The sequence below is a fragment of the Myotis yumanensis genome, unplaced genomic scaffold, assembly GCF_028538775.1.
Source record: "Myotis yumanensis isolate MYYU_CA2020_CCGP unplaced genomic scaffold, mMyoYum1.0.hap1 SCAF_16, whole genome shotgun sequence".
NCBI lineage: Eukaryota > Metazoa > Chordata > Mammalia > Chiroptera > Vespertilionidae > Myotis > Myotis yumanensis.
This window is the reverse complement of record NW_027223767.1, coordinates 2,952,772-2,979,168: the sequence shown is the minus strand read 5'-3', so window position 1 is coordinate 2,979,168 and position 26,397 is coordinate 2,952,772. Positions and strand designations below refer to the sequence as shown.

General features: G+C 41.2%; 1 protein-coding gene across 3 annotated transcripts in view; it reads left to right on the top strand.

Annotated features, from left to right (window-relative positions):
* Positions 1-26,397, top strand: part of AKAP10 (A-kinase anchoring protein 10) — a 101,504-nt gene extending 75,107 nt beyond the window's left edge. For 2 of the 3 annotated variants that reach the window (XM_070394735.1, XM_070394734.1), the window contains 4 exons: positions 1,058-1,140; positions 5,391-5,443; positions 6,327-6,422; positions 18,161-26,397. In XM_070394735.1, the coding sequence (XP_070250836.1) occupies positions 1,058-1,140; positions 5,391-5,443; positions 6,327-6,422; positions 18,161-18,166 (238 nt within the window). In that variant the 3' untranslated portion in view covers positions 18,167-26,397. Of the gene's footprint in view, positions 1-1,057; positions 1,141-5,390; positions 5,444-6,326; positions 6,423-18,160 lie in introns of those variants that run through there. The other variant, XR_011468462.1, reaches the window with a different exon arrangement.

Genomic DNA, 26,397 nt, shown 5'->3' with positions numbered 1-26,397 from the left:
GCCCACAATCTGCCCCAACCGGGAATCAAACTGCAGTCGATGCTCAACCATGAGCCACACCAGCTGGGCTGTTGGATGATTTCATAATGACTTGTTGGAATTCTGTATGTTTATGAGTATTAATTACTAGAGATGCATGGGGGCTGGGGGGTCCCCTCAGCCCAGCCTGCATCCTCTCCAATCCGTGACCCCTTGGGAGATGTTCAACTGCCGGTTTAGGCAGTTGGACATCCCTCACAATCCAGGACCGCTGGCTTTTAACTGCTCATCTGCCTGCCTGCCTGATCGCCCCTAATTGGCCCCCCTGCCAGCCTTGATCACCCCTAACCACCTCTGCCTGCCAACCTGATTGCCCCTAACTGTGCCCCCTGCTGGCCTTGTTGCCCCCAAGTGCCTCCTCTGCCGGCCTGGTTGCCCCTCACTGCCCCCACTGCCGGCCTGATCGCCCCATGCAGCCTGCTGTTCATTCATTTGGTCGTCCTTCACTAGCCCCCCTGCCAGCCTGGTCACCCCACGCAGCCTGCTGCTCAGTAGTTTGGTTGTTCCTCACTAACCCCCCTGCCGGCCTGGTCATCCCACTCAGCCTGTTCAGTCATCCGTTCGGTTGTTTCGGAGGTGACAGCCCCTAGCTCTTTATATATATACATTGGTTAGTAGTAATCTCTTAAAAATAAGACCTTTCACTGTGTGCTTTGCCTTTTAATTTTGCTTTTTTACTATAGCTTTATAGCATAGTAATATACTAGTAATTATGTGTTACTCTAGTTTTATAAGACATTTTGTCCTACCTTTTTATCTCTTCTTTTACAAAGTTACCTTGGCTGTTCTTGTGCCTTTTCTCTTCTCTTTGAATTTTAGAAATGTGAATTACCTGTTAACTCGGCATGTTTCATAAACCTTTTTAGGATTATGAATAAAATTGCGTTGAATTAAAGTTTCTTTTGCTTTCTATTTAAAATAAGCCTCACTTGGAAAACATGAGATACTTAAAATTGATTTTTTTCTTTTTAATTTAAAGTTAATTGTTAGAAATTATATTCTTCTCATACTTACATAGGAAGATGACATTTGGAAGAGTCAGTGATGTGGGGCAGTTCATCCGAGAATCTGAGCCTGAACCTGATGTAAAGAAATCAAAAGGTTTGTGCTGTTTTTATACTTAATATTAAACCTTTACTTCAGGACCCTTGACCTGAAGAGGAGTGAGGAAAAGGATAGGCGACAGAAGGCAAATGAGGTCGGAGGGTTACCACAAACCATGGTGGGGACTTTAAAGTGCAGGGGACATATTGCAAGTTCGAGCAGGGCAGGACCATGATGTGATTTATGTTTTAAAGGGGCGGTTCTGACAGATGTTTGGAAAGTAGAGTGTAGGAGTTTAAGAGGAGAAGTGGGGAATGTTGCTGTCCTACTTATGGTCTACATAAGGCGTGGTGGTGGTGGTGGTGGTGGATTCGGCAGTGGGAGAATGGCCAGATTTGGGTTATATGTAAAGATAGAGGCAACAGGATTGTATCTCCAACAGCAAGCCCATCCATTGAGTTACCTGCATTATTAATTTGAGACATGCCTATGTAGAACAATGAATAGTCATGTCTGCAGTTGACGAAATAAGTCTGTATGCCTGGTGCTTCCTTTAGTTGTTTAGATGTCTCTTTAAGTGATGTGCTGTGGTTTTTTTGGGGCAAGTAAATTATGTAATGTAGGAGCCTGCAGATTCAGTTAATTGACTCAGAAGGCAATTAAATGATTTCTATGTGCAGACACTGTAGATGCCAAAGATATAAACAAGAGGATGTACCAGTAATGTCGGTTTATTTTAATCTAGTTTACTCCCATTTTTTTGTCACCTTGACTGCTAAGTCTATCACCCTAGTTTTCCTATGAAATGCCTAACCTTCTGGATTTTTTGTTGTTGTTGCATTATTTAGTTTATTCCTTTCTCTCCTGTATTTCTTGTAAACTCTTAGTTGTACTTCGGTCTTGATAATTTGTTTAGAGTACATCTAGGACCTAGATTCTAGGTGATGTTGTATATGGTATTTTTAAAAGAATACACTCAAAAGTATAGCATGAGGAGAGGGAGGTACCTTTTACTTTTCATTATAGCCTTTTCCTTTACTTTTTGAATTTTCTTAACCGGCATGTTTTGCTGCTTAATCACCCACCCATCTCTTCCCCCATGGCTTCCTATCAACTCTTTGCTGTAACCTATCGGTATCCCCTGGTTACCTTTCACCACTCTTCCTTTCACTGACTAAGCTTTCTCTGAAGTCCCTTCCCTGTTAGGGCCTCCACATAGCTGTTTTCTGGCCATGAAAGTCCTTCCATGGCTTTCACAACGCCTGGATCCTTCTCATCGCAGTATTCTCCCTTCAGAGAGGACTCCCCAGCCCAAATGAACTAAATCGTTCAGACCATTCACATACCACTTCTTCATTTTCTTAGTCACTGTCTGAACTTATTTTTATAAGAGAAAGTTTATTTAGAAAGTCACAGAGATAGAAGAAGTGAATTGTAGAAGAAATGGGTTCAGGAAACAAGTTACAGAGGCAAACAAAGGACCCCTTGAGCTTAGGAGAGAGAAGGGTTTGAAAAAGGAGGGGCGAGGAAAGGTGCCGCATGCTCCCTAGGGGAGAGCGCTGAAGCTGTCTTGCTCATTTCTTGCATACTTGTTTTATAGTCTCTTTCTCTTTCATGGCTAGAATATTGCCTTTCTGAAAGTAGGGATTTTGTCTCTCATATTTGACACTATATTCCCTGATTCAAAAATTAACCCTTGCACATGGTAGGCACTCATTACATATTTGTTGATTGGATTAATTAATCTAGAAGAGTTGGTAGAGATTTTCTCTCATATTTATTTTAATTATTTAATTTAAAAATCATTTTTAAAACTGACATGGACACTAAATTTTCTTATTCAGATTACATTCTTATTCTGAGAATATTCACAGAGCCACACTCTCCCTTCTCAGACCCCAATACAGTAGAGATTTCTTAGCATTTTTCAAGCTCATGCAAATCTTAGATGATATATCTGTGGATACCACCTCCTTAATCTATATACGAAGAAGTCCAGAGTGAGGGAAATTGTAACTTGTTAGGGATCACATGGCAAGATTAAAAGCAACTCCAGCTTTGGTTCAGAATACCATTTTGACAACAGTTTGCAATTTGGCTCCCCGTCTCCCTCTTCTCCTCCTTTGCTGAGGGCTGCTGCAAAGAGTGTTCATTATTTGCCAGTCTGTAGGATCAATTTGCAGTTTGTTTTTTAAAAAATATTTTTTAATTGACTTTTTATAGAGAGAGGATGGGAGAGGGATAGAAAGATCCATAAAAGAGAAACTTCATAGATCGGCTGCCTCCTGCACACCCCCTACTGGGTATCAAGGCCCAAACCGGGGCTTGTGCCCTGACCGGGAATAGAACAGAAATTGAACTGGTAACCTCTTGCTTCCTGGATCGATGCTCAACCATTGACCCACACTGGCCGGGCCAGTTTGGATTTTGAAACTCTGATAATAGAGCACAGAGGACAAGGTTGAGTTTGAGAAGGGTCTATCTCGGAGGCTTCTGAGAGTATGACAACTTTGCTTGTGGGGCAAGCAAGGTACCTTGAAATGTGAAAGTGTATCAAGAAGGAATTCTAAAGGATGTTGTGAACATGTGGTCCCTGGAGTGGCTGTTCCTGGTGTTGGATGCAGTGGTGGGAGAAGAAGCTGTCTTATATTGCGAAAGCCCTTGCATGTCATATTGAGAAACCCGATTCCTGTCATGTAGGCATCAGGGATTTCTAAGCAGAATACTGACTAGATACATTTTTCTGGTAGTAGTATAGGAATGAATTGGAGTTGAGGAGAGACTGGTATTAGAGAAACCAGTCAGGTAGTAGGGTTAGCTAATAATGTAGATAGAAAAAAAAGAGGATTTGAAGGTAGATAGTAGTAGCAGGAATTAGAAAGAAGGTCAGATTTATAAGACTTCCAGGGTGGAATTTAAGAGACTGCATTTAAGGTAGAATTTGGTGACAGACTTCATATGGAGAGTAAATGAGAGAGGTAGGTTGAGTTTTTAAACATGGGTTCCCTGGATGAACAATTATGTTAATTTTCAATAGAGGATTAAGTTAATTTCTGAGGTGGAGGATGAGAAAAAGTAGGTGGGAGACAGAGCTCCATTCAGAACATGTTAAGTTTGGGATGCATTTAGGAGAATTTGTAAGCATGGGTTTGAAACCTAAGGACCAGTTTTAGTTATTTGCATTTTGAAGGAAGGTAAACACACAGGAAGGGATGAGATGCCCCACCGAGCAAAGAGGGAGAAAAGAAGGCTGGAATGGGATCCTGGAGAAGCCCAGGTTAAAGAGGAGGGAATACGCAGAGGAGAGTCAGAGGTGTGGGGAGTAAAAGTAAAGGGGAGAGTGTTAGCAAGTAGGAGCTTGTCAACAGTGCGACTGCGGGGGAGCCTGAAGAGAGGATGCGTTGGGTAAGTGACAGCCATCTGAGACGCCAGGCAGAGCATGTGATGGTGTGGCTCTGCTGACTCTGCTTGACCATAAAATTTAACTACACAGTATTCAAACTTTTAGCTAGAAATACAAATCATTAAGGGCAGAGAATCAGGTTTTGTATTTTTCATGAATGCTATGTATAGTTCTATCCCAGTCCTTGAATTAATCAGGACCTTGCCTAAGAAATAATCTACCAACCACTTGGTTTAAGGCAAAGTTAGGACTTGAACCTATTTGTATTAATGAAAGGGAAAGCTGTGTATTTCATTCATGGAGATAGAGGCTAACCTACTGCCTTGGTGATTTTTCAGCATCTGAGTACAGTTGGAGATAGGCTTGTGTGTCTACTAGGAAGTTGAGGTGTACTATGACTTGGACAGAGGATGACTATTTAAAACTCCACTTACTCAGCTAATTCATACAGCATGTGGCAGCATAATCTACACTTGAAGCCCTTTTGTATAGTAGTTGCTCGGGAAGGTTTGCTTACATAAGCAAGTAGATTATATCTCCTAGATTCTTACCCAGAATTAAATCTAAGCCACGGTTTGCTTTTGCTCTTTTAGTTTGCTGCAAATCTAGCACCACATGAAAGTTTCTTATATCAAATAGAAGAAAAATCCAGAACTCAGAAACAGGTTTTCAAAGGTTTTTCAAAGCATGATGTTTGACAGTTAAATACTCTATTATGGAGACATCATAATCAGTTTCTGTCAATAGTAGTATTCCTTAATGTTTTAGAGAAGATTGTACCAAAAAAAAAAAAAAAAAAAAAAAAAAGAATGTCCTCCATGTCTGGAAGTAGCTTGTAACTAACAGCATTTTTAATGTCAAATTATGCATGAAATCTACATTCATCTTTGGCTTTGTTTACTAGGGTCCATGTTCTCACAAGCTATGAAGAAATGGGTGCAAGGAAATACTGATGAGGTAAATTCTACTTTTAGTGTAAAGAGATTCCCGTTTGTAAGCAGCACCTTGTCTAATTAAGGTTTCAAGATTTCTCTTTCTTTAGTTGCCATGTTGAACCAGCGTGGCACATCATTACTCCCTTACCCAGAACGTAACAAGAAAGGGTGGGCCTTCTTAACAACTCATAATTGCCTGGTGGAGGCTATGGAGGTATCTTCAGCCCAGAGATTCTGGCCACTGACAGATAACCTTGTAATTAAGTTTCTATCAAACAGCAGGCATCAGTAATCAGTGTAGACACAAAAGCTTCCTTTCTCACTGTCATTTTTACTTTCAGGAATGGAGGCCTCCTTTTTGAATAGTAAAGTACATTGAGAGATGGGAGTAGAGAAAGAAAAATGTTTTTGTTTTGAGAACTAACATGAAGATTGTGTCATGTCAGGTACCGGTAGCTGATTTTGGAAGACAATGAGTAGCATATTAATATATCATAGCCAGCCCTAACTGGTTTGGCTCAGTGGATAGAGCGTCGGCCTGCGGACTCAAGGGTCCCAGGTTCGATTCCAGTCAAGGGCATGTACCTTGTTTCGGGCACATCCCCAGTAGGGAGTGTGCAGGAGGCAGCTGATCGATGTTTCTTTCTCACCGATGTTTCTAACTCTCTAACCCTCTCCCTTCCTCTCTGTAAAAAAATCAATAAAATATATTTTTTTTTAATTTATTTAAAATATATATATATATATATCATAGCCAGAGGGTGGCCCAGGTTCTTTCAGACATGGCAGTGTGCTTATCTAAACAGGTAGAAATTATATGCATATACAATTGTGTTTAGAGCACTGAAATGTATGTCTTGATTCTTTTAATAACTGTTATCAACAGTTTCAATTATTTCTTTTAGGCCCAAGAAGAGCTAGCTTGGAAGATTGCTAAAATGATAGTTAGTGATGTTATGCAGCAGGCGCAATATGATCAACCATTAGAGAAGTCTACGAAGGTAAGGATGATTTTTGTTCTGATGTAGCTTGTTTAAAACTGGAAAGCATTAGATTCCAGGTTCTGTGTATTTTAAAAAAGACATAAAAGAGCTTCTGCTTCTGCCTTTGAAGGATGAATTACTACAGGAATTACCCTCTCATCATAAACAACTAGAGAACTGGCAAACTAAATGAAACAACTATCTCCAGATATTGGGCAACAGGAAGGAGAGGGCTGTAATCCTTAAAAGAAGGATAACATTGAGGTGATCCATAGCTCACTTCTCAGAAGCAATTTCTAAAGTGCAGGTAGGGGAAAACCTAACAGAGTTCATAGTCTTGCTGAATTGACGAGTCATAAACTGAACTGGAGAGCCCAAGCCAGGGTGGCTAGAAGTCATAGAACAGGATTCCAGAAAAGGAGCTACACAGAAAGAAGGCTCCAAAGATATTTAGAGAGGTCCCTTCAAGCCTTGGTTGTGTACATGTGTTGGGTGAAAATGTCCATGGCCAGGGAAAGAATACTGGAAATTAGCATGCTAAACAACTCCTGGAACATGGGGCTAGGAATATTTGACGTTTCTACTAACCGTTGTGGACAGATCTTGTAATACACAAGTCATTGGTGAGTGTCTTCGGAAACATGCCTTACTATCTGAGCTAATTTAGCCCTAGAATAAAGCACCTTAACCAAGCTTAAAAGCAGTTTTTGGAAGGATCAAACTGCTCTGTAAGTAACAGCTGCATGCCAGAACAAAGGCCAACCCTCCTTAAATGAACAACAAAATTCAGCACTTAACAGTGTAAAAATACAATGTCTGACATCCCATCAAAAATTACCAGGCACACACAAAAAATTACCAGGCATGCAAGGAAGCAGAAAAACTTGACTCATAATCAGGAGAAACACAATGTGTAGCAAACAAACTATATAAAAAATACTGAATACAAAAGAACTCAGGAAAAAGGAGGAAAAGGAAGAAAGAATCAATGGGACAAATAGAAAATAAATAGTAAAATGGTAGATTTAAACTAAATCATACTAATAATTATATTAAACATAAGTGATTTAAATAGTCTAGTTCAGCGGTTCTCAACCTGTGGGTCGCGACCCCTTTGGCGGTTGAACGACCCTTTCATGGGTCGCCTAACACCATCCTGCATAGCAGATATTTACATTACAATTCATAACAGTAGCAACATTACAGTTATGAAGTAGCAACGAAAATAATTTTATGGTTGGGTCACAACATGAGGAAGTGTATTTAAAGGGCCAGAAGGTTGAGAACCACTGGTCTAGTTGAAACACAAACATTATCAGATTGAAAAGGCAGAACCCAGTTATATACAGTTCATTCCTGAACAACATGATTTGAACTGCATAGGTCCACTTACACACAAAATTTTTCCATTGACTGCAGTTCAGTTTTTCCGTGGAATTCCAAAACCTGTGTTAGCTTTAGCCGGTTTTGCTCAGTGGATAGAGTGTCAGCCTGTGGACCGAAAGGTCCTAGGTTCAATTCCACTCAGACCTTGCTTGCAGGCTCCTCCCCGGCCCAGGCCCTGGTCAGGGCTTGTGCAGGAGGCAACCAATTGATGTGTTTCTCTCTATCTTTCCCTCTCTTTTCCACTCTCTCTAAAAATTAATGGAGGAATATCCTTGGGTGAGGATTTAAAAAACAAAAAAACCTGTGGTGTTCAGTGAGGGTCAGCTGGAAGTTGGGAGTCCATGTATGTGAAAGGCTGACTTAAGTTACATGCTGGTTTTCAGCTGTACAAGCAATTGTGGCCACCTGCCCCCCCAGTATCATTCAGGGTCAATCTGCACTATAAGAAACCCACTAGCCCTGGCTGGTGTGCTTCAGTAGACTAGGCATCGACCCGTGCCCCCAGGGGTTGTTGGTTTGATTCCCAGTCAAGCATGTGCACAGGTTGTGGCTCAATTCCTGACAGGGGGCATGCAGGAGGCAGCTGATTGATGTTCCACTCTCACATCGATGTTTCTCTCTCTCTCCTTCTCCTCTCTCTCTGAAATCAATAAAAACATTTGTTTAAAAAGTAAACTGTAATAGCTATGTTACTACAAGTCAGAGTAAACTTCAAAAAAAAATAAGGAATATTACCATGCACAAAGGACATTTATCTGGTAAGAAGGTCAGTTCCTCAAGGACCTAAATGACATTTATAAAACAGTGCATCCAGCAACAGTAGAACATATATTCTTTTGGCATTTACATGGAACATTTACCATATTCTGGCCCATAAGACAAGTTTCAATGAATTTTAAAGGATTTAAATCATACAGTTCTCAGACCATAAAGGAATTAAACAGGAAATCAATAATGGAAAGATATGTAGAAAATCCCCAAATATTTGGAAATTAAACAGCATACTTCTTAAGGTAACTCATTAGTCAAAGAAGAAATTAAAAGAGAAGTTGGAAAATATTTTTATTGAATTAAAATTAAAACAGTATTTGGAGGATACAGCTAAAGCAGTACTTACAGGGAAACTTATAGCGTTAAATTTAGTAGACAAGAAGAAAGGTCTCAGTCTGTTTCAAGAATCTAGGAAATGGGTAAAACCCAAAGAAAGCAGAAGGGAGGAAATTATAAGGATAAAAGTGAATATCAATTACATAGAAAACAGGCAGACAATAGAGAAAAATCAAAACCTGGTTCTCTAAAACACCAGTTAAATTGATAAACTTCTAGCCAGACTAGATGGGGGAGCGGAGGAGGAAGAGATAAGCATGAATTACCAATACCAGGATTGAAAGGAGACATCAATACAAATCCAACAATTATTAAAATTCTAATAGGGTAATATTAGAACTTCGTGCTAATAAGTTCAACGGCTTGGTTGAAATGGAGAAATTCCTTGAAAAACAAATTTCTTCTCAATCAAGAAGAAATAGATAACCTGAATAATGCTGAATTTGAGGGGTTAATATAAAAAATTGAACTTGAGGGTTTAATATCCAAAATATATATGGAATTTAGACAACTCAGAAGCCCAAAGGGACCCAAATATTCTGATTTAAAAATTGACGAAGTGCCCTAACCAGTTTGGCTCAATGGATGAAGCGTCGGCCTGCGGACTCAGGGGTCCCGGGTTCAATTCCAGTCAAGGGCGTGTGCCTTGGTTGCGGGCACATACCCTGTGGGAGGTGTGCAGGAGGCGGCTGATTGATGTTTCTCTCTCATCGATGTTTCTAACTCTCTATCCCTCTCCCTTCCTCTCTGTAAAAAATCAATAAAATATATTTTTTTAAAAATTGACAAAGGACCTGTTTCCAAAGAAGACATACACATGGTTAACAGGTACATGAATATTACTAATCATCGGGGAAATGCAAATTAATTACAACCACAGTGAGATATTACTTTATATCTGTTAGGATGGCAGTGATGAAAAAGACATGAGATAAGTGTTGGTGAGGATATAGAAAATAGGAAACCCTTGTTCACTATTTGTGGAAATGTAAAATGGTGCAGCCACTTGGAGGTTCCTCAAATAATTAAAAATAGAACTACCACATGATCCAGCAATCCCACCTCTAGAAATATATTTGAGGATATCTTGAAGAGATATCTGCACCTCCATGTTCATTTCAGCATTATTCACAATAGCCAAGATATGGAAATAACCTAAGTGTTCATCAACAGATGAATGGGCCAAGAAAATATGTGCGTGTGTGTAATGGCATATTATTCAGCCAAAACAAGGAATGAAATACTGCCATTTGTTACGATGTGAATGGACGTTGAGGACATTATGCTAAATGAAACAGTCAGATGGAGAAAGAAATGCTGTGTGATTTTACTTTCATGGAATCTAAAAAGTTGAACTCAGCCCTAGCCGGTTTGGCTCACTGGATAGAGCGTCGGCCTGCAGACTGAAGGGTCCCAGGTTCGATTCTGGTCAAGGGGATGTGCCTGCAACCATGGTACATGTGCGAGAGGCAGCTGATTGATGTTTCTCTCTCATCAGTGTTTTTAACTCTCTGTCCCTCTCCCTTCCTCTCTGTAAAAGTCAATAAAATATATTTAAAAAAAATAAAGAGAAGAATGGTGGTTATCAGGTGCTGAGGGTTTGAGGAAATGGAGAAACATTTGTCACAGAGTACAGCCTTCTAGTTAGTTATAGGAGGAATTTGTTCAGGGGATCTAATGCACACCATGGTGACTATAGTTAACAGTTTTGTATTATATACTTGAAAGTTACTTATAGAGTAGATCTTAAATATTCTCACTATTTAAAAAAATAATTATGGCCCGGCCAGCGAGGCTCAGTGGTTGAGCGTCGACCTATGAACCAGGAAGTCACAGTTAGATTCCTGGTCAGGACACATGCCCAGTTTGCAGGCTTGATCCCCAGTGTGGGGCCTGCAGGAGGCAGCCAATCAATGATTCTTATCATTGATGTTTTTTTCTCTCTCTCTTTCTCTCTCTCCCTCTTCCTTCCTCTCAGAAATCAATTTTAAAAAATATATTTTTTTTTGCCAAACCGGTTTGGCTCAGTGGATAGAGCGTCGGCCTGCGGACTGAAAGGTCCCAGGTTCGATTCCGGTCAAGGGCATGTACCTGGGTTGCGGGCACATCCCCAGTGGGAGATGTGCAGGAGGCAGCTGATCGATGTTTCTCTCTCATCGATGTTTCTAACTCTCTATCTCTCTCCCTTCCTCTCTGTAAAAAATCAATAAAATATATTTAAAAAAAAAATATATATATATATTTTTTTTTTTAAAAAGCAGATTCTATATTTTAAAAAATAATAATTATGTAAGGTGATAAATATAATAACTAATCTTATTGTGGTAATCATTTTGCATTACATATGTGTATCAAATCATGTTACATTCCTTAAATTTACATGATATCAGTCAAATTGCAGGGGCAGGGAGATAAAAGGAATTGAATTTGTAGTTAAAAACCTTTTCACAAAGAAAACTCCAGGCCTAGATAGAATTTAAAGAAGAAATAGTACCAATTCTAGACAGACTTCCAGAAAATTAAAGAGGTAATATTTTTCAGTACATTTAATGAGGCCAGTATTACTGTAACACCAAACATCAAAGACATTACAGGAAAAGGAAACTAGAGACTAATATACCTCATGAACATACATGTAAAATCCTTAACAAATATAAGGAAATACATCAGAAATATATAAAAAGGATAGTACATTTCAGGAAAGCAAGGTTGTTTTGATATTTCAAAATCAATTATAGTAATTCATCATAAAAACAAAAACATGATCATCTCAATCAGTGGTTCTCAACCTTCCTAATGCCACGACCCTTTAATACAGTTCCTCATGTTGTGGTGACCCCCAACCATAAAATTATTTTCGTTGCTACTTCATAAGTGTAATTTTGCTACTGTTATGAATCATAATGTAAATATCTGATATGCAGGATGTATTTTCATTGTTCGCGACCCACAGGTTGAGAACTGCTGCAATAGATGCAGAAAAAAATTGACAAAAATCAACAATCGTTGATTACAAAACTATAAGGAAACAAGGAACAGAAAGGAACTTCCTAAACCTGATTAAACTGACAGCTAAAATCATATTAATGGAAAAGACTGAATGCTTCTATTTTTTTTTTATCTTAATTGTTGAAAGTAGTACATACATCCTCCTTTTCCCCCATAACTCCTTCTGGCCTGCCCCAGGCCTTCACTACCCTCTTGTCTGTGTCCATGGGTTATGCATATATGCATATAAATGAATGCTTCTTTTTAAGTAGGAAGAAGGCAAGGATGTCCATTTTAAAACATTTGCACTGGAGATCCTAGCCAGTGCAAGAAGGCATATTGATCATAAAGGAAGGACTAAAACTGGCTGTCTTTGCAGAAGGCATCATTATTTCTTTAGAAATTCCTAAGGCTGCTTTATCCAATATGGTAGTGACTGAGGAGCCATGTATGAATGATACAGAACATTACAGAAAGTTCTGTTGGGCAGTAGTGTCTTAAGTAATCTACAGAAAAGCTATTACAACTGCTAAGTTTAGCAATGCTGCATTATATAAGGTTAACATACAAAAATGAATTGCATTTCTATATACTAGCAATTAACAATTGGACATTGAAAATCTAAAAACAATACAATCTATAGTAGCATTGGAAACCATCAAATTCTTAGGAATATGTTTAACAAAATATGTATAAGATTTGTACAATATAAACTATAAAACAACTGAGCCAAATTAAAGATTTAAATAAAAACATCATGTTTGTGAATCAAAAGAATGTGGCTAAGGTGTTATTTCTCCCAATGATGATGATGATTGAGGTATAATAGACATATAATACTAGTTTCAGGTATACAGCATATTGATTCAATATTTGTTTGCATTGGGAAATGATCCCCACAATAAGTCTACTTAATTCACCATACACAGTTACAATTGTTTTTGTAATGAGAGCTTTGAAGATCTCTCTTAGCAACTTTCAAATACACAATACAGTGGTATTAATTATAGTTACTATGTTGTACATTATTCAAGACTAGAGGCCTGGTGCACAAAATTCTTGCACAGGTAGAGTCCTTAGGCCTGGCCTGCGATCAGGCTGATCGAGGCCTTCCTTCCCCGGCTGCTGGCTGCTGGCCAGAGCCTTCCTTTGTTCTGCACTGCCCCCTGGTGGTCAGCACACGTCATAGTGAGTGGTTGAACTTCCAAGGGAGAAAATTTGTATATTAGCTTTTATTATATAGGATTACTAATAGATTCAGTGTTCCAGCAGTCTTTTTTTTATAGACATTGACAAGATCATAATAATATTTATTGGGAGATGTAAATGAACTAAAATAACAAAAAAGTTGTGGAAAAGGAGCACAAAATTGTAAGACTAACACTGCTTGGCTTTACACGTATTGTAAAGCTACATGATCAAGGTGGTGTAATATTACATAGGGGTAGACAAAGATTGTTGAACAAATAGGGTGCAGAAGCAGACCCTAATTATGAAGTCAATTGATTTTTTATATACAGGGTGGGGCAAAAGTAGGTTTACAGTTGTGAGTGCACGAAACAAAGTTTATTCTTGTATTATTATGAATTATTGTATTATTTTCCATACCAACAACTGTAAACTTCCTTTTGCCCTGTATGTGCCAAGGTAATTCAATGAGAAAAATAATGTCTTTTTAGTTTATAGTATAGAAACAACTAGATATACATATGGAGAAGGGAGGAGAAAATGAGTCTTGTTCCTTACAGCATATACGAAATCAACCCCAAATGGATCATAGACCTAAATGTAAGAACTAAAACTATAAAACTTATAGGAGAAAATCTTTGTGGTTTAAGTTAGGCAAAGTTTCTTAGTTCATACAAAGCATGAGATATAAAAGAGAAAAACTGATAAACTGAACTTCATTAAAACTAAAAACTACTCATTAAAAGACATTGTGAAGAAAATGAAAAGGCAAATTATGAACTGGGAGAAGATATTTGCCAAACATCCTTCTGATAAAGGAATTGTATCCAAAATAATACAAAGAACTTTTCAACTCATTAAGAAGAGCAACGATCTGATGTTTTTTTTAATGGTCAAAAGATATCAACAGACATTACACACAGATATACAGATGGCCAATATTCACATGCAAAGAGCTAGCTCAACATCATTAGTCATTAGGGAAATGCAAGGTAAAGTCAGTGATATACAGCTCCATACCCAATAGAATGGCTAAAATTAAAAAGACTGACAGTATCATGTGTTTGCAAGGTTGTAAAGCAATTTGAACTTCAATACACTACTGGTGGGAATGTAAAATGCTACAGCCACTTTGAAAAACCATTTGGTAGTTTCTTAATAAGTGAAACATAAGCTACGCAGGTTTCCTTAGGGAACTAAGTTCTTTATTGTTGGACTGATCATATTCCTCAATGAAAACTGTACCAGTCTCCTGCCTGGAGGACAAAGATCAGACTGCTAATGTTATGTTCTGGGAGCCACGTGGAAAAAAGCTAGAGAAGGCTCAGTATTCATTATTTATACCCCTCCCCCCCAATTGTTCTCTTTTCAGTATAGCACCCTTGTCCTTGGTCTTGCCTAATATATGACCCTAAATTTTAATCTGCTCAGAGAAGCAGTCTCAGATGATTCTGCTTGTGTTGGTTTTCGGGCTGATCAGAATGTTGGAATAGCTGTAGAGTGTTAATTTCTAAAACCAGGCTTTGAAGAAATCCCTATGTTTGTATCCACCCTACTCCCTTTACCATAAGTACTGGGGACACCAATCCCCTGGCTATGAGGAGCTCCGGGTTGTAAATCAGGTTGCTTCCCAGCTTTTTTCCCTTTTCTGTTACTCCACTTGCTTCCAGCTTTTGCAGCTTTGTTGTTGTTTCCTCTCCTGTCAGTATTTTCGTTCATCTGAAGTAGTGTGGCATTTTAATATCTGAAGTAGTGTGGCATTTTAATAGTGCTATTTTAAGAAGGAGTGAATTGAATGGGTGTGATTAGGGAATTCTGACTTGCCAAGAAGTAATACTCTTTCTCTATAGCTTCACCAGCTAGTTCTAGCTTTGCCCACAAGAACCACACAAGTAACCTTTAGAAAATTGAAGACAGCCACTTAGTTCCCTCCCAGTCTGTTCTTCAAGCCGAACATTCTTAGTTCAACCTTCAACCATGTTGCTTTCTCTAACTTCAGTTGAGTCACAAAAATTTAATGTGATAGGAGAATTTCTCATCATATTTTTGTGACATCATTAAACTCCTCTATCATTTACATTACCAAAAATTAAGAATCATTAAATATGTTCAAATAACATCCCATATAACCCTCAATAGTTTGGAGGGCTTGAATTTAGATTTAGGTCCAATACCACTTTTTCCTTGTTAACTTTCTAGCCAACTTGTCACTCTAAGAACTGTCATTAGCAGAGCTTGATTTAATTTTGTTAACTTTAATTTTTTAATTACAGTTGATATACAGAGCTTGGTTTAATTTTTATGTTTTTACTGAGCTGATTCTTGCCAAAGCTCTGTTCAGTTTTGCAGACTCTATCTTCTTTTCTTCTTGAGGGTGATAATTTTTGTCTATATTTAATGTTATTGGCTCCCTCAAACCTAGAATAGCAGAGAGCAAGATAAAGGTGTATTAAGAAGTGCAAGGTAGTTGTTTTTTTGTGATTCCCCATTATGTTGATGGTCAAATGTTTGTGAATATGAAAATGTTTTTTAGAAACTATTTTGGACCCTGGCAGGTGTGGCTCAGTTGGTTGGGCATTGTCTCGTGCACTGAAAGGTTGCTGGCTGGATTCCCAATTGGGCACATGCGCAGGTTATGGCTCCATTGGGCTCCATCCCAATGGGAGGCATGCAGGAGGCAGCCAATCAATGTTTGACTCTCACATCGATGTTTCTCTCTTCCTCCATCTCTCTTCATCTCTCTCTAAAAATCAATAAAAATACAGTCAAACCTTGGTTTTTAAATATCTCCCATCTCGAACAATGCGTTCTCAACCAAGTTGTTCACGTGGAAAAAATGTCTCAGTTATTGAAAGAGCTTGGTTTTCTACAACCCTTTCTGGCTGATACATCAGCATGACAAAAAGTGTTTCTCAGGCCACAAAGGAGAGAATGTGCTAGTATGAGTCAGTTTACCATAACATCTCAAGAAATTGTGCTGTGAATATTTTTGTGGGTTTGTTGTTGTTGTTGCTAGAGAAATGAGCACAATTTTAAAACGTAGGCAATCAAGAGTGCTAATGTTGCTAAGGTGTGAAGGAAACAATGATCACAAGCAAATAAAGAGGTAGAAAAACGATTGTTGAGCCCTAGCTGGTTTGGCTCAGAGGATAAAGCATCAGCCTGTGGACTAAAGGGTCCCAGGTTCGATTCTGGTCAAGGGCACATGCCCGGGTTGTGGGCTCGATCCCCAGTGTGGGGCGTGCAGGAGGCAGCTGATCAATAATTTTCTCTCATCATTGATGTTTCTATCTCACTCTTCTTCTCCCTTTCTCTCTAAAATCAATAAAAGTATATTTAAAAAACAAAACTGTTATTGATTTGGATAAATGAAAAGCAGGTAGCCAGTGACAGCAAGAGAAGAAGCCACCTGCTGAATCGTGAAAGACACTCCTGGAATGAGTGCTGGAAGTGATTCCTTTAAGGCAGTGGTTCTCAACCTTCCTAATGCCGTGACCCTTTAATACAGTTCCTCATGTTGTGGTGACCCCCAACCATAAAATTATTTTCATTGCTACTTCATAACTGTCATTTTGCTACTGTTATGTATTTTCATTGTTACAAATTGAACATAATTAAAGCATAGTGATTAATCACAAAAACAATATGTAATTATATATGTGTTTTCCGATGGTCTTAGGCGACCCCTGTGAAAGGGTAGTTCAACCCCCAAAGGGGTCGTGACCCACAGGTTGAGAACCGCTGCTTTAAGGCTAGTAGGGATGGTTCGATAAATTTAAGAAATGAAGTGTTTGTTTATAGATTAAATAGTGCATTAGACTTTTACTGTATATAAGAAAGGTTAAAATGGAATTGTTTGGAGGTCTGGAACGAATTAATTGACATTATTTCTAACGGGGGAAAGTGATTTTGTTTTTGAACAAATCACTTCTCGAACAGCCTTCCAGAACAAATTAAGATCAAGAACTGAGATTCCACTGTATTAAAAAAAGAAAAACCATTTTGGAAAGCATATGTATAAAATTAGGCTTTTCATTCGAGGTATATTCAGATGTTATTGCCATGTGCTTTTCATGTTTAAGGTGCACAGATATATTTTGCAGTGTTTGGGTGTTTTAGGCTTGCTGGGCCTTCTCTTTGGCTGCCAGGGTGTCTGTTTGCGTGCCCTCTCGGACCAGCAGTGCCTGGTGGGAAAGCACACGGCCAGCAGCACTGGTTCACCAGAAGCGCATTTCAGTCAGTACGTGTGGCCTTTTGCAAATTACTATCCTTTTCCAGTCTCTTATATTCTCACCAGAAATCAGAGAAATTGGACAAGAAAAATCTCTTAAGATCCCCTTCTCTCATTCCATGATTTTATGAACGTGAGAAGTCCTCTTTATCCTGTGTTGCTACCTCTCTGCTTTGAATCGGCTACTCTGCATTTGCCGAAAGAGCACTTGGCATTGAACATAAACTGCCTTACAAGCATTACCGAATTGTTTCCTGTGTGGATGCCCCACCTCACAAATAACACGGACCATGATGTCTTCTGTGATGTTTGTCTCCTCCCAGTCCTGCGAGCAAACAGGCTCTCGGCCTCACAAGTGTGGTCATTTTTTCTTCCGAGGGCATTTGACTTTCATATCGTGGTTCTTCCTTCACTTAATGAATCCGCTGTGCCTGGTCATTTAGGTTGTTTTGGGTTTTTCCCTGTTACAAACAATATTCTAATGAGAGTCTGTATATGTAAGTCCTTGCCCTCTCTTAGGAGTATGCTGTTGGGTTCATTCCTAGAGGCAGAATTAGTCTGTCAGAAAGTAGATATTTTGTTCTAATATCTATTGCCAAAACGGAAAGATAAAAGCAATTCTGGGTGCCAGTCCTTATTATGTAGTAACCTTAGGATAAGTTACTTAACTTCTTTAAACTTTCATTCACACATTTGTAAATAAAGATAATTGTAGTGTTTTACCTCTCGTGTGGTAGTCGGAACTGGTGTGTAGTAAACATTCACTAAGTGTTGGTTCCCTTCTTCCTTAGTCTGTAACATCCTGTATCCCTGGTTATAGAAATGAATCTGACCTTTTTCTTTTTCTTTTTTTCAGCTATGACTCAATCCCTGAGATAAAGGAAATCTGCTTTTGAAAAATAAGAACGTTTTTCCTTTGGTTGGATTTCTCACACGGCCAATGAAAACAAAGCTCTGTGTTTCTTTTCTCTGATGTATCAGCTGTTGATCCCAGCAGAGTGGCAGACAATCCTGGACTTCCACCATAAGCAGAGTGACACGTAGACGTATTTGCTGCACAAGATGTTCACAAGCGAAAGTCATAAAGAGACAAAGTGGTATTGTTTACATTATTAGAACATTAGTAGTTTCTAATGGCAATAACCCATTTATGAGAGAGTTTTAGTCCACTGGAACAGACAGGGACCACATACTGTGGCAGGCAGGTAAGCGTAGAGCTGGTAGTTGATGCACATTCTGTAGTGGTCGCCCACCCTTAACGGCATCGTGAAGTGGGTACCAGAGGTGCTTTGCTTTGGCCTCTTGAAACAAGTGGGAGTCAGCCCCTCCGAGAGAGCCGGGCAGCTAGGGTGGCGGTGCGGTGCTCAGACCCTGTTCCTCAGTGGCACGGGGCGAGGCTCACTGTGTAGTCTGCCTGCACAAAGGCATTGGTTTGGAAGGAAGCTGATATGTCACAGGTCAAGTCCAAGTGACATTGTCCTTCCTTTTGGCGACACTATCCAATTTTCCTATTTTAATGGCTCCTGAGATGCAGTATACTTACAGCCGGTCTCTCCCCCGCTAGCCACAGGGCGAATCTCCTGTGCTGCGAGCATTAGGACTTCTCCGCTGGAGTTCCGTGCTCCAGGTCATCTAACTTCCCTTCAGAAAACATCCTAACGGTCACTCCAGTGTCCCCCTGTGGGACCTTGAGCAATGTTTATTGCTGGATTGTATGGTTGTTTGTTTTTAAGAAGGTGAGAGAGCAGGGTCTGGGGGGAGGAAAAGCACTCATTTTTAATTGTCTCCTCTTTCTTTGCTCTGAGCTGGAAAGTATGCAGCGGGTGGCCTCCCTCCTGCCTGTCTCTAGGACAGTCATAGACTGCCTTGCTGCACTTCTGCTCCGTTGGCTTCTGGGTCTGCTGTTGGGCTGCCGCGTTGGCGAACGCACTCCGCTGGCCAGGCGATGTAGCGGTTCCCACCACATAAGACTGTCTGAGAGGAAAGAGTGTTCTTAGGTGTGACTGCTTGTGCTTAGACTTTGCAAAAAAAAAACACACAAAAAAAAGATTTAAAAGATATATATAAATATATGTAATTATTAATCACCTCTGTCCTTGAGAAAGTCTTGAATGAATAGAGAATTTATTCCACTGCAATATTTGATTGTATAGAGGGAGGCACACTCTTTCATCAACAGAAGAAGCAAGAAGGCTGTGTATAAGTTTTTGGTACTATGTACCACCTCTGTTATTCTTCTAGAGCTGAAGTATTCATGTACTTAAACCATATTCTATTTAATTGTGTTTGATTTTAAATATATATCTGAATTATATTTAAAATTGTGTCAACTTTCTGCTTTCAGGGCATTTATAGCTCTTATTAAAATTGTTGATTCTTCCAAATATTTCCATTTGCTTTACAAAAACCCAGAATATGAGCTACTGCTAGACTTAGACCTAATGTTTTATGAGGTGTATGTTCTGTGACTAACTCATTTTGTTCTTTTAACAAAATATCTCCATCCATTTCACTTTGCTTCAATCTTTAAATTAAAGAAAAGCAACATAAAGGTCATAGGATAAAGTGTGGTTTTAGGTGACTCTTGCTGCCTCTGCATGTTTTGGAGTAACAATTTCTGTGAAGCTCTAGGCTATTTAAATTAGTGCTTTTCATTAAGATACCATCTGATCAATTCTTTGTGTACATTTTGTGCTTCTGAGCTAAGGATGTTAGTAGTTGTAGGGTTCTTCTAGGAAGAATAGCAAGTTTGAGACTCGATTACTTTGTCTGCCCCACCTGCCATGGGACAGAAGCAGAATGTGACCTGAAATATTTGCCAGATTTAATATGTGACCTAAAGTAGATCCTTGTACTTATCTTGATTACCCACTGTGTTTCAGACTGTGTGCAGTGCGCCCACAAAATGTGATTCCTGCCCCAGCCCGTTGGGCTCAGTAGGTAGAGCACCCGGGTTCGATTCCTGTCAAGGGTGCGTACCTTGGTTGTAGGCTCCTCCCCGGCCCAGGCCCTGGTCAGGCTCGTGCAGGAGACAACCAATCTATGTGTTTCTATCACATCAATATTTCTCTCTATCTTTCCCTCTCTCCTCCACTCTCTAAAAATCCTTGGGTGAGGATTTAAAAAAAAGAAATGATTCCCTGGCAGGGTTTTTATAGGTTCAAGGAATTAGTTAAATATCCATCCTTATGTTGTTGAGATCAATGCATATTGTTAGGAAAATAGTGAGAAAGTGATAGCTTTTGCAACTTGATCTATCCTTATCACTCCTGAAAGATTTGATAAAAGTAAGAAGCAAATGTGAGCATTAGGACTTCTCCGCTGGAGTTCCGTGCTCCAGGTCATCTAACTTGCTCCAGTCCAGTGAAGAGCAATAAACAGGAAGCAGTATTCAGTAGAGCTTTATGAAATGTAAGTAATTTACGGAACTGAAACTGACTAGTTCAGTAGGAATTTGGAGGGGAAGGTCACTGAATCGTAGAAAGTTACATACTTTGCTGTTTCATTGAAGTACTGATAGCTAAGAACCTGAAGTGGCTGACCTCACTCTAATGAGTGAGGGTGCCTGCCTGGCTCACCCGGACCCTGCCCTCACTCTGACAGGAGTGGGGCCCATGTTCGCATACACTGACCTTTCCCTCCCCTCTCCCACATAGCAGTCAATTGGACCAGGGTTGAACTCCTGATCCAAACATGCCCAAGAAAATTCTTTATCTTAAGAATTCTGCAGGGGGAATAAGGGATACCGGACACCATCTTAAAAGTTAGGTAGGACACTTTCGCCAGCACTGCATGGACAGGCAGAGCGGTTTAGAAGTAGAAATACAGAGAGAAAGGGGTCTGAAAAGCAGCTGCCCTGGGAGCCTGAGGACTTGATGGGGTCTGGATCCAGCTCGAGAGCCTTGCTGTGGACTCCATTAACCCCTCAGGCAGCCTGAGGATGAATTTTGGCTTTTTGAAATCAGTCTAAAGTGAGCTTTTGTTGCATGCACTCAAAGGCCCTTGGTAAAATGCTACCAGGCTGCTCTATGATTGTGTGTGCCAAGGACCACTGAATTCTGGAGAATATGTCCTTAGTAAATCTTGGTCATTTTGTGTATTCTCTCCAAATGGAGTCCTAAACTAATAGAACTAAAAGACACTCCCTCTTTTGCAGGGACAAGCTCCTCGGGCCCAGGAAAAGGGCGAGTCCTTGCCCTGCTGTGGGATAGTCCCCATTAGCACTCAGGCCTTCCATATTTCCCAGCATCCTTCTGAAGGACAAACCATCGCCACTTTTAGCAACTGTAATAACCCCCACAAAGTAGAGGGCATTTCTATTGGGTAACTGATACAAACTTAAAATGGTGGAGGGCATAATTAGAAAATTTGTAAATGCTGATCAAGGTCTCTGGCCATTAGCTGAGTGGACGTAAATCCCAGCAAAACCCTTCAAGGTTGCAACTCAGACCCGCACTGACAGTCACTCTGTGAGCACTGGCACTGAGGAGGCCTCTGCATAGGGAGGATTGGGGTTGGCTCCTAGTAGGAAGTTCGGTACGGTGGCTTTGGGACATGTGGAAAGGGCCATGGAGGGCATTGGAGGGACCAGTGGCAGCAAAGGTCTGGGGGCATTTATGTTCAGAGGCAGAAGCTATCTTGCCTGTCACACAGGGTGGTGTTTCTGCCTTCATAATTTTGTGCAAACATCAAACCACCTAGTCAGGCACAGGCAGGGTGTCGGATCTCATCTGGAATAAACAAGCCCCTGCCTCAGGGTGATAATGCATCCACCCCACCTACCCCCCGACACCACCGGCACCTATAGGAGCACAGGCTGGGCAGCTGGCCCCTCTGGGGTGGGCACGATGCCTAGGAAGAGAGGGCTTAAGCTCAGCGTGAAGGGAACCAGGATTTGCCAAGGAGCAAGCACCAGGGTCCCTGTCTTGAATGTACCTTTGGGCTCACCCCTAAATGATTCCAAGCTGGCCTTTGCCTGCGTCACAGTAAGAGTCCCACATGCCGCTCACCTTGTGGAAAAGGCTCTAGCTGAGGAGCACCTGGGCCGCCAACTAACATGGGTGGCTCTGAGCAGGACCGAGCCTCGTGGGCTCACCAGAGTCCCAGTGCTCCTCCCCGACCTGAGGTTTGGCAAAGAGCAACCTTTGTTCCTTTGGATGACAAGACCACTGGTTTAGCAAGTGCTCACGCTCTCAGAAGCATGTTAATGTCTACTAAGTGCCAGGCGTGGTGCAGGGACACAGGAAGCAGGAAAACCAACTCCCGGGCCACTTGGAGCTCCCATTCTACAGAGGAGATAAAAGTTGAAAGTTCCATCAAAAATGTGTGCTGGTATTTTTGACTCAAAATGACCTCTTGAGCCTGTTATTCAACACCCTGTCCTTCCAAAGTCCTCCTGGAAGTCATCAGGTTTTCCTAACCCTTAGGGAGACCTTCAAGGAGAGGGCTCCATCCTTCCGTGACCTCTGACCTCACCCTTTTTCAGCATCTGCCTTCCAGAGCCCCTCAGGACCCATTGCTGTGCCGCTCCGTTTGCTCACTCAAGACCAGACACTTGGTGCTGAGCCCTGGTTGACAGGAAGAGGTGGCACCTTGCTGTCTGAGGCTGAATGGTGGCAAGTCTCTCTGCACAGGGCAAGGCTGAGAGGAGGCCAGGGATCGTCTCAGCCCCGGGCTCTGCAGGGGTAGGGGCCCTGTGAATTCTTAGGAACTACCAATAAGACCTTTGACGTTAGTCTCTGCATGTGATTCAAAGTCCTGGCCTTGGGGAAACATAGCTGGCTATTGAGCTGATGCCATGCGGTGATGGGCTCCTGAGCTCTACTGTAATGCTGACGATGATAACCAGCATAACAGTGCGTACTGTGTGTCAAGCACCATCTCACCTGACCCGTGTGGCAATATTAATGGTACTTTTACCATGTTGTAAGTGAGGAGACAGGCTTAAGAGGTAAAGGCATTTCTCCAAGGTCTCACAGCCAGGGATCAAGTCCGACGGCAAGACCGCCCTCTTCCCACTGCTCCACTCTACTGCCAGCTGTTGGCTGTTCTCATGTGCTGCTGGTTGGTACTCGCTAAAGACTAGTATAGCAGATGTCCGTGCTTAAGAAAAATTAGGGGGTTGTGGCTTTAAAATGAAACACATCCCCCTTTCCTTGTGGAAACCATCATAATTTTGTGTGTGTCTTAGAGTTTTTGTTTGTCTTGTTGTTCATTTGTTGCTTTCAGTTGTATATCTCACGAGTGAAATCATGGTTCTTGACTTTGTCTGACTTACTTGCTTAGCATGATGTTCTCAGGGTCCATCCATGTTGTCGCAAATGACAGTATTTCATCTTTTCTTACGGCTGAGTAGTATTCCATTGTGTATATGTGCCACATCTTCTTTACCCAGTCCTCTATCGCAGGACACTTGCTTGTTTCCATTTCTTGGCCACCATGAATAATGCAGTGAACATAGGGTTGCATGTATCTTTAAGAATAAATGTTTTAAAGCTTTTCGGGAAATACCCAGAAGAGGGGTTGCTGAATCATATAGTAACTCCAATCTTAATTTTTTGAGGAACCTCCATACTATTTTCCATAGTGGCTGTACCAGTTTACATTCCCACCATCAGTGAATGAGGGTTCCTTTTTCTCCACATCCTCTTCTTGTCTTGTTGATGATAGCCATTCTAACAGATGTGAGTATCTCGTTGTAGTTTTGATTTGCATTTCCCTAATAGTGCAGTTGATCATCTTTTCATATATCTGTTGACTACTTGTATGTCTTCTTGGGAGAAGTGTCTGTTCAGGTCCTCTGCCCGTTTTTAATTGGATTATTTGTCTTTTTGGTGTGGAGTTGTTTGAGTTCTTTATATATTTTGGATATTAACCCCCTGTAGGAGCTGTTTGCAAATATCTTCTCCCATTCGTTCAACTGCCTTTTTGTTTTTTGATGGTTTCTTTTGCTGGGCAGAAGCTTTTTAGTTTGAAATAGTCCCATTCATTTATTTTTGCTTTTATTTCCCTTGGCTTTGGGGTCAAATTCATAAAATCCTCTCTAAGACCAAAATCCCTAAGTTTAGTACCTATGTGAAGGGTGACGGGGGTCAGATAAAAGGTGAAGGAGATCTGGCTCTGGTGGTGAGCACACAGATGATGCAGCGTGGAATCACACACTGCAACCTGTGTAATCTCATTAACCAATGTTTCCCCAGTGTATTTAATTTCAAAAAATACAGTGTATGCTCTTTCCACACACACACATGCAAATTAACTCCATGTCATCCATTACCTTAAAGTCATTCTGAAACTTTCACAGGCATCGGGGCCCCTGGGGAACTTGTTCACGCCCAGGGTTTTAGCAGGACTTAGTCGGCCTGGGGTGGAGCCTGAGACTTTGAATTTTTAACAGATTCCCAGATGCCGCCCCTGTTGCTCCAGAGACCGCACTTGAGAATCACTGCCTTAAAGTCTCTGAATTGGGAAGTGAATATTTTCATTCCTTTTTATTGGGAAAGCCCAGGCTTTTCAGAAATGTAATTGGAGACCTGCTACTCACGATCCACTCAAACAAGCACATAAACCTTTATTAGTATTCAGATGCTTATCAAAGCCCAGAGCGCCCAGACACTCACACTGTCGTCGTCAGTGCGCAGGTCCGAGACCAGAGGCCAGTCCCAGCCCCACCGTCTTCAGCTCCCCAGCCCCAGTGCCTTTGCTGGAGACGGTGCAGGTGACATTCCTCCTGCTGAGACCAGGCTGTTGGGATCACACCCACAGTCCCACGGGCACCTTTTCCTCAAATGCAGTCGGTCCATTTCCTTTCAGTTTCTCCCCCGGGGCCTTGATGCCAGTTGCCCTCTGGGGTCCTGGCCGTGCCTTTCTGACCTGTCTCCTGCTGTCCTTTGCAAGTCCCTCACTTAGGCTGCTGGCACCTCCTTCTTCCTTTCTCCCTCTTCAGTTTTCCCTCCTCTCCTTCAGCACATGTTTCCTGAGGCCTGTTTTGTGCCTGTTCTGCTGGCTGCGGATACAGCTGCGGACCCAGGACACACATGCCGCCTGCTCTCCTTGCAGTCTAGGAAGCAAATAATGACAGCTCATCAGCTGCCAATTATGGGAGTGAGCAAGGAACCTGTTGGGGGGCTGGGGGCCTGCAAAGTCTAGGTGGACCCGCCCCCCCTTTTCTAATCCACAGTGTCCCCCCAGGACATCTGCATGTAGCTTTTCCCTCAAGATGGTGTAATTTCTTCCCAGTCCTAACATGGGCGGGCCACTCCTCCCCAACCAGACCAGGACTGTGTCTCAGTGTTGTCCGTGGCCACACATTCCTGGCCAGTGACTCTGGGTCCTTGCTCCCTCCTCCATCACTCCCTGGGGAGGCCGTCCTCTCGGCCACCTGATTGCCTGCAGGACACCCCTCACTGCCTTTCTCCAAGTCCTTGATGTCCACTCCCACCTTTTGTCATGCCTTCCTTTTCACCCCAAAAAACGGACCCAGAGCTCTTTCCTTTTCTGTTCCCAAAACACACTTTACTCACAGACACACCCATAACCAGGCGCGGTCCACTCCACAACTGCTCTACCTCTGGTTTCTCCTCTTATTTTAGTCCAGGCACGGTTAGCAGCTCCTCCTATCGCATGAGTTAAAGGAGGGGAGGTAAGGAATCTGGTAACTATTCCAGGGGATATTCCCTCATTATTATAAGAGTCAAGTTTTGTACACCAGCCTTTTAAAGAGCAATTTCAAAAGCAATAAGTGAGTACGTAGTTTGTTGTAAGGATCACAAACATGCACCTCCATGATCAGTTGGGGCGGGACTGTCCTAACGTCACGGCTTGGGTCAGACTTCCCAATGACACTGTCGTTCAAGTGTTTTAAAACGCTGCCTCCCAAGCAACTTAGACGCAGTGAGGGAGATGCGCTTCAGGACTGTGGCTCTAGATGATGATGAAGACATTGACACCTAAGATGCATGTAGAGAGCTTGAATAAAATTTTTACTTGAAATGTGAATGGAGGGAAAAAGCAATATTTTGTATTACTGTATTGTTGTATATAATGTTATTTTAAACATGCATGTGTAACTAAATAAATTAGGTATTATAACTA